At 39.7% G+C, this 9,135-nt stretch overlaps 1 protein-coding gene across 3 annotated transcripts in view; it reads left to right on the forward strand.

Moving 5' to 3' along the window:
* The window catches only part of LOC107654585 (xylosyltransferase 2-like), a 33,076-nt gene extending 24,340 nt beyond the window's left edge, over positions 1 to 8,736 (forward strand). For 2 of the 3 annotated variants that reach the window (XM_016441728.1, XM_016441730.1), the window contains exons 5-11: positions 960 to 1,040; positions 2,514 to 2,730; positions 2,960 to 3,136; positions 3,354 to 3,610; positions 4,983 to 5,178; positions 5,615 to 5,948; positions 7,052 to 8,736. In XM_016441728.1, coding sequence (XP_016297214.1) covers positions 960 to 1,040; positions 2,514 to 2,730; positions 2,960 to 3,136; positions 3,354 to 3,610; positions 4,983 to 5,178; positions 5,615 to 5,948; positions 7,052 to 7,374 — 1,585 coding nt within the window. In that variant the 3' untranslated portion in view covers positions 7,375 to 8,736. The remainder of the gene's footprint in view (positions 1 to 959; positions 1,041 to 2,513; positions 2,731 to 2,959; positions 3,137 to 3,353; positions 3,611 to 4,982; positions 5,179 to 5,614; positions 5,949 to 7,051) is intronic. The other variant, XM_016441729.1, reaches the window with a different exon arrangement.
* Positions 8,737 to 9,135: the final 399 nt, after the last annotated feature.

A 9,135-nucleotide genomic window follows, 5' to 3' on the forward strand; every position in this document is an offset into this window, starting at 1 on the left:
ATTCTCGTAGCTTCGCAAAACTGAAGTTGAGCCACTGTCACATGGACTGTTTTACCGATGTCCTTACTACGTTTCTGGACCTGGGAACATTACAGTTGCGTTGCTGTCTATGGGAGGGTCTGAGAGCTCTCACATTTAATCAAAAATATCTTAATTTGTGTTCCGAAGATGAACGAAGGTCTTACGGGTTTGGAACGACATGAGGGTGAGGAATTAATGTCAGAATTTTCATTTTTGGGTGAACTAACCCTTTAATTGTTATAAAAGAGGCATCTAATGCTCAACTAATGCAGAAGCGTATAATACTACCTGTCGTACTTCGAGGTTTTCACCTTCGCTTGGCATTCTGATACAGTTCCCACACATGCACCTATAAATTATAACAATGATAACAACAAACTAAGTTGACACTGAGAAACATCCTGCTCCAGTCATGCTTGCGAATCAGTGTCTGGTTGATCAACTAGATGTTTCATCGTTTCATCAATTACATGACCTTGCATGCATGTAAACCTGTTGTAAAACAATATTAGGAGCTTTAAAAATGGCATAATAGGGGCACTTTAAGAGATACATATGGAGGAACCTTCTCTTGAGCATGTGTCTGAAGACATCAAGTCAGAGCTGCTTTCATTGTGTGCAAGCGTGATGATGCTGGCAAATCCGTCTCTTTCTCTGCAATCTGTTTCGGGAGGATTTCTTTAACACATTAGAGCCTTACGATTTCACAATCCCTCCAGCTGTTGATGCTTTCTCTTTTTTTAAAACGAGCTAAATAAGCCAAATCGGTGTACATGGCCTGATGCACATGTAGACGTTGATACAGACCAAATCCTGTCAGCAGCAGCTAATTCCTTCCAGATGAAGACTTCACCCACGACACCCTGCAGTCAGAGCTGGGTTTCTGACATAATTCCTCGTTTTTATCTCTTCTCTCCTCTCACTGTCATCTAAAACAGGACCAACAATGAGCTTGTGGCTTTTCTCTCCCAGAACCGTGACAAGAACTTCCTGAAGTCTCATGGCAGAGAGAACGCAAGGTAAACTCATTTCCGATTCAACTCTGAGGTTATTCCAGGTCGGGTTACTAGTTCTCATATACTGTCCGCATCTTGGGATGCTCTAAATGACAGCTCAATCACAGTTTATCTACTTTGTTTGTGGGCTGGGATTATGCAAATGAGATTTTTTTTCTTTTGGATCAGAGTTATGAATTCATTCAATTAAATGATTCGAATTGATTCACAGAATAAATCAAACTCTAGCACTTATTTTGCTATTGAAGCAATTCTGTCTTGATGCTTTCATACTCAGATCATGAGACGAGGAAGGATTGCCAAACCAGTCTAAAGGCATGACCTTTAGGAAACTTAATGTCCAAACTGTATGCATTAAAATCATTGTGCTGTTCATAATGTTGCCTAATTATGCACGACAGTTATTTTTTTAAAGAATTTAATATTTTTATTCAGCAAGGACACATTAAATTGATTAAAATTGACATTGTTACCAAAAGTTTGTTTTAAATTCTGTTTTTTTTTTTCAAACTTTATATTCATCAAATAATTCTGAAAAAAATATATCACAGTTTCCACAAAAATCATGAAGCCGCGCAACTGTTTTCAACATTGATGATAATAATAAAAAATTCTTGAGTATCAAATCGGTGTATTAGAATGATATTAGAAGGATCATGTGACACTGAAGACTGGAGTTAGGATGCTGAAAATTCAGCTTTGCATCACAGGAATAAATTACATTTTAACATATAAATAGAAAACATCTATTTTAAATTGTAATAATATTTTCACTGTTTTTACTGTATTTTGATCAAATAAATGCAGCCTTGTTGAGCATGAGAGACTTAAAAAAAAAAATCTCACTGACCTCAAACTTTTTAATGGTAGTAAATATCGCCAAAACAATTATTGTGAGTATTCAATATATCGACCAGCTCTATATTTGGATCCATGATAATTAATGATGTCCGAGACAATGAAAAGAAAGTTATAGTGTTAAATTGTCTAATTATTAGAAACTTAATTGTTGTTTTCATGTTTCTTTCATACATTAGAAATAAAAAAAAGATTGACAAGTGGTGTAATGAAGTAATAACCTTTACCTTGCACCTAAAATATGCATTTTCAAAAAGTTTTCAAACATTTTTTTTACAAAAATATTGAATATTTGAATCATGAATATCATAATTTTATTTGAGTTTTGTCACTTGGAATATATATATAAAAAAATAAAAAAAAACTTCACTGACCTTGCCATGCAGTTTACCACAATGATTTGGAGATCAGTATAAAAGACTGTTCCAAACTACTTTTATAAAAGTTTTTTTTCTTTCTCTTCTGAAATTTCGGTCTTTTAATGAGACTCCTTCTGTCATTCATTATGATTTCAGGATAGTTACACCGTCTTGACACTGTTGACATGCCTCAAATAATGCAGCTGTGACAGTGTTTATAATGACATCAGTCAAAATCCTGCTCTCTCCTGTCACGTAGGTTCATTAAGAAGCAGGGTTTGGACCGCCTGTTCCATGAATGTGACAACCACATGTGGCGTCTGGGCGAGCGCACCATCCCTGAGGGGCTGGAGGTGTCAGGAGGCTCGGACTGGTTCTCCCTCACGCACAAGTTTGTGGAATATGTGATAAACTCACAGGACGAGCTGGTGACTGGGCTCAAGCAGTTTTACACCTACGCTCTTCTGCCTGCTGAGGTACTGGACTAATAAAATGAAATCATAAAAGATGATATGACCCATTTAAAGAAACACGATGAATCACTGTTATTGTTGTGTATTAAATCTGGTTGAATCATAAATTGATAAGTCTGTTGATGTGATACTCCATGTTAATTTTATTTAATTGGCACAGCAGTGAGCTGTAAACATTAAGTGCTGTGTCCCTGAGGGTATATTAAATAATTCCTCTCTGTTTGGTTTTCAGTCTTTCTTTCACACAGTGCTGGGAAACAGTCACATGTGTGATACTTTGGTCGACAACAATCTGCGTGTGACCAACTGGAACAGGAAGTTGGGCTGCAAGTGCCAGTATAAGCACATAGTGGACTGGTGCGGCTGCTCACCAAATGACTTCAAACCCTCAGACCTCATCAGAATACAGGTCAGTGAACCATTAAGAGTGATCCCTGCAGATATATTGAGTCAGAAGCCACACAGTATTGAAACGATCACAGTGAGTCTCACATGTGTACAATGTGCACGCTATTATTAGTGAATGGGAACCAGTGTATTTCTTAACAAATTGCCTTTTCTTGCTAGAAACTGCACCTGATCATAGACATTGACACCACCTCAACCCTTCTTTTCTCCCATGATAGCAACTAACGCGGCCCACGTTCTTCGCCCGTAAGTTTGAGTCCACTGTGAACCAGGAGGCTATTGAGATCCTGGACAATCATCTGTATGGGCAGTACCCTCTGGGCACAGTGGCACTGAAAGCATACTGGGAGAGCCTGTTCGAGCAGGCTGATGGGGTCTCGTCCCTCAATGATGTGGCCCTCACGGCATACTCCTCCTTCTTTAGACTGGGCCTCCATAAGCAGGAGACCACTCAAAGCAGTTCTGAGACCTGCAGGTGACCGTTCCATCCATCCAATCCATCCATCCCAATTCATTCCACTCAATCCATCCTGTCCATTCCATCAGTCTGCCCCATTCATTATTCCAGTCAGTCCCTCCATCCATCCCTCGTAGCCATTGCTTAAATCTATTCCTCCATTCCCAATCCATCCATCAATCCAAACCATCCCAATCTTTCTGTCAGAATCCTTCCTTCCATCCCAATCCATCCATCAATCCAAACCATCCCAATCTTTGTCAAAATCCATCCTTCCATTCCAACCCATCCATCAATCCAAACCATCCCAGACTTTCTATCAAAATCCATCCTTCCATCCCAATCCATCCATCTATCCAGTCCATCCCAATCTTTCTATGCCAATCCATCCCTCTATGAAAATCCATCCTTCCAACCCAATCCATCCATCCCTCTATTCCAACCCATCCATCAATCCAAACCATCCCAGACTTTCTATCAAAATCCATCCTTCCATCCCAATCCATCCATCTATCCAGTCCATCCCAATCTTTCTATGCCAATCCATCCCTCTATGAAAATCCATCCATCCAACCCAATCCATCCATCCCTCCATTCCAACCTATCCATCAACCCAAACCATCCCAGTCTTTCTATCAAAATCCATCCATCCATCCATCTATCCAGTCCATCCCAATCTTTCTGTGCCAATCCATCCCTCTATGAAAATCCATCCTTCCAACCCAATCCATCCATCCCTCCATTCCAACCCATCCATCAATCCAAACCATCCCAGACTTTCTATCAAAATCCATCCTTCCATCCCAATCCATCCATTTATCCAGTCCATCCCAATCTTTCTGTGCCAATCCATCCCTCTATGAAAATCCATCCTTCCAACCCAATCCATCCATCCCTCCATTCCAACCCATCCATCAATCCAAACCATCCCAGACTTTCTATCAAAATCCATCCTTCCATCCCAATCCATCCATTTATCCAGTCCATCCCAATCTTTCTGTGCCAATCCATCCCTCTATGAAAATCCATCCTTTCATCCCAATCCATCCATCCCTCCATGAAAATCCATCCTTTCATCCCAATCCATCCATCCCTCCATTCCAACCCATCCATCTATCCAATCTATCCTAATCTTTCTATCCCAATCCATCCCTCTATCAAAATACATCCTTCCATCCCAGTCCATACATACCTTCATCCCAACCCATCTATCCATTCCTCTATCCATTTATCCAATCCATCCCTCCATCAAAATTCATCCTTCCATCCCAATCTTTCTATCCCAATCCATCCCTCCATCAGCATTTATCCTTTCATCCCAATCCATCCATCCATTCCTCCAGTCCAGTCATCAGATGATTAATTTGATGAATAGTTTTTTTACCCACAGGTTTGAACCTATTGGCTACCCCGTCTCGGTGCACCTGTATTTTTATGATGACCGTTTCCAGGGTTACCTGGTCAGGCAAGAGGTGCAGAATGTGGTGACCAGATCTTGTGAGATGCTGGAGGTTTGGGCTGTTCCTCAAGCAACACTGCAGCTAGAACACAACCTTCACGAGTTTGAGCGCCTCAAACACCTTGAGGTGAGAAGAATAGGGAGACCATTGTAAATGATTTGGTATACTCCACAGTCACAATGTTACGGACATAGCAACAGATTATTTCTTCTGTATTGTAACGTACATTGGAGTAAAATGGATTACCAAATAAAAGCGCAGAGACTTTTTCTATGCATCGGCTGTTGATTAGATGGAGTCAGATGTGAATGCGAGCTTGCGGTCAATTGTAAGGAAGGGGCAGGGTTCAAGAGGCCAATATAATTGGAGAACTATATGTCACCACATCAAAGTCTATTTTACCGAAAATGACATTTTAATAAAAAATACAAAGTCAAAAAAAAGGAAATGCATACATGAATCATTATTTACAATGAGATACAAAAAATGTGCATTTAGAAAATAGTGAATATGTTCTGTAGTTTTTAACATCGTGTATTTTGTGCATGCTGTTTTATACTAGGTCGGAACTGAGTGGGACCCAAAGGAGCGAATCTTCCGTAACTTTGGTGGAGTGATGGGACCTCTAGACGAGCCGGTGGCAGTTCAGAAGTGGGCTCGTGGACCCAACCTGACAGCCACCATAGTGTGGATTGACCCAGCACACATAGTAGCTGCCTCCTATGACATCAGCATAGACGTTGAGGCAGAGTTTACGCAATACAAGCCACCGCTTCAGCGCCCCCTCAGGCCTGGAGTTTGGACGGTGCGTGTGCTGCGGTTGTGGGAGCGTGTAGCAGAAGCTCGATTTCTGGTCATGCCTCTGGCCTTCAAGGGACGTGAGCCCCTGCGCACAGGTGAGACACCAACGTGAAATGTCATTACGATTTAAAATAACCATTTTCTGTTTGAATACACTCAAGAAACATTTATTATTATCAATGTTGAAAACATCCTGGTAAATATTTTTGTGGAAACCATAATAAATTTTTTCAGGATTCTTTGATGAATAGAACGTTTAAAAGAACCACATTTATTTGAAATGGAAATCTTTTGCAACGTTGTAAATGCCTCTACTGCCACTTTTGATCAATTTAATGCATCCTTGCTAAATAAAAATATGAATTTCTAAAAATAAAATTGTACTAACCCCAAACTTTTGAACAGTATTTTATTTATATATTTAGATTTTATTTAAGTATTGAATTATATAAAATAATATAATATTTTAAGCATGGATAATGCTCCTGTTATTTGGCCAATACATTTCATAAATGATCAACGTTCTGATGTAAACAATATGTATTGTCATATGTGACCCTGGAGCACAAAAGCAGTCTTACGTCGCTGGGGTATATTTGTAGCAATAGCCAAAAATACATTGTATGGGTCAAAATTATTGAATTTTCTTTTGTGCCAAAAATCATTAGAATATTAAGTAAAGATCATGTTCCATGAAGATATTTTGTAAATTTCCTACTGTAAATATATTAAAACTTAATTTTTGTTTAGTAATATGCACTGCCAAGAACTTCATTTGGACAACTTTAAAGGCGATTTTCTCAATATTTAGATTTTTTTGCACCCTCAGATCCCAGATTTTCAAATAGTTATATCTGGGCCAAATATTATCCTATCCTAACAAATATATCCCATACATCAATGGAAAGCTTATCTTTCAGCTTTCAGATAATGTATAAATCTCAATTTCGAAAAATTGACCCTTATGACTGGTTTTGTGGTCCAGGGCCACATACTGGTTCTTATAAATTATTAAATATTCCTCCTCGTGTTCATTTAGTAGAAAAAAAAAAGATAAAAAAAAATGTCCATTTGCTATATTTAAAATGTATTTTTGCATTAAATATCAGTTCCTCTGATTGGATGAAATTTTAGAATAAATATGTAAGTGTTATAGATATAGATGTATCGAGTAAGATGGATCTTCTCTTCTCTTCAGAAGACCATGGCTGGGTACACGCAGGTCCACCAGGTAACGTTTATTTGGAGCAAAGCTTCCAGCAGCTCGCCCACGTGTTGAAGCTGCCGCCCAGTGAGCCCGCCCTGCAGGAGGTGCAGAAGAAGACCTCCCTGGTGGGGAAGCCGCTGGAGGCCTGGGTGGACAGCTCTGTGGAGGCTTTCTGGGTCACGGGAGACATTTGCTCTGACCAGACCTCCTCCTGTCCCACCATAGGACTCTGCACCAAGACCTCTTGGAGTTCCTTGTCCCCTGACCCCAAATCAGAACTGGGGCCAGTTAAAAAAGACGGTCGCATTAGGTAGCCTTGCAAGCTCGTACAAATGGAGCGGAGTGGCGAAGGCCCTGAAGAACAGCCCACAAGAGTGATGTTTACGAGTTGTGGTCTTTCAGACCATCCCATTACTAGTCAAGGCACCTTCTGTTGAGGGCGGGAACTGGTTGAGGGTGAATCTACGAGAGAAAATGCCTAAATTTGCACAAGATGACTGCCAGACGTGGGCATATGAGTCTTGCTTTTATAAATCAATGTTCAGATGTCATCTAAATACGTTGTTACAAGGTTCGGAGTCTTATTAGCACATAGTTTACAGTGTGGGTTTGTGATACAAAGACCCAAATTTCAACGATTTTACACTATTATTCTTTGTTACGAGAAAAACAAAACAAACTGTGCACATTATTTTCCTCTGTAAAACAGTGGCCAAAATTGGTATTTGAAGCTGTTGGAGGCAAATCGCTGGAGTCCTCTGGCTGTATCACTATGCTTATTTTGAAGCATTAATATCAAAACTTCAGAAGCAGATTGAAGAAGTGCACTTTATTGTAAAACGAAGCTCCCTTCTGATTGGCTGAGTCTCAGCAGAGGAGGCGGAGCTTGTAGAATCGTCATGAATTTCTGCCAGTGGATTGATACATTCGTTCACTTAACGAGTTTCAGCTGCCCGGAGACGCAGTGCTGCATGGAATCATCGTACGCCGCGACAAAACAAACACTAACGGAAACTGTCTGTCAGGAAACAAGAATCTGAGTTTTGTAATACTGTGACTTTTTGTCTTCATGATGAATGTCCTTTGAGTTGAAAAACGGCTCATCTGGAGGACCTTCTTTCGTCCGTTACTGCAAAGTTTTCTCAGCCGCACACAACTCACAAAATTACGAGGATGTGGATTGAAATATTTGAGACTGCCTGAAGATCTGACCCTGCTGAAGATCAGTCCGTGATCTGTAGCTCATACATACACTTGTGCTTGTATACCGCGTCACAATATTTCACGCTTAATTCTGGTCTTCCACTAGTTTGGTTTTTAACTACGAATAAGTTTTACACTCTTTGATGAATAGCTGGAGACTTGAGTTACAGTAGCTGCTCCTACAGTATGTTCCCATAATTTAAAGGAATATTTCACCTAATAATGTCAATCTATATGACTTTCTTCTGTGGAACAAAAAAGAAGACCTTACAAGTAATGGTCACAGCATTGAATGAACGAAAATGACTCATGTGCTGTATTTCAAGTCTTGAGAAACAGTTATTCTCAGAAAATCTCCCCCTCCCTCTGTGTCTACAAAATCGCATTTACAATTATCTGTGTTGAAAGCTACATTTTTTATGTTAAAGTGTTAGTTCACCCAAAAATGAAAATTAGGCTATGTTTTACTCACCCCCGAGGCATCCTAGATGTATATGACTTTCTTCTTTCAGATGAATCCAGTCGGAGTTATATTAAAAAGAAGAAAGTCATATACACCTAGGATGCCTCGGGGGTGAGTAAACATTTCTAAAAATCACATGCTTCCATTGGCGTTGAGTTTATGCACAAAGCACGCGTTTCCGCTGAGCTCTGCAAAATTTGTATTAAAATAGTTGGATAGAAACCCAGCAGCCAATGTCAAAATGGATGCATTGAATCTTGCCAAGTTTGAACATGCACAAATGCAAGATTTCAGAGTTGGGATGGAGGGGAAGATTTTCAGTCAGTAACTTAGTTCAACCAAAAATGAAAACCACTGCAGTCACTTGGATTTATGATGCCTTTAATTACCTTTTTGAAGCTTGAAAGTG

Source organism: Sinocyclocheilus anshuiensis, unplaced genomic scaffold, assembly GCF_001515605.1.
Source record: "Sinocyclocheilus anshuiensis isolate Anshui unplaced genomic scaffold, SAMN03320099.WGS_v1.1 scaffold787, whole genome shotgun sequence".
NCBI classification, from domain to species: domain Eukaryota; kingdom Metazoa; phylum Chordata; class Actinopteri; order Cypriniformes; family Cyprinidae; genus Sinocyclocheilus; species Sinocyclocheilus anshuiensis.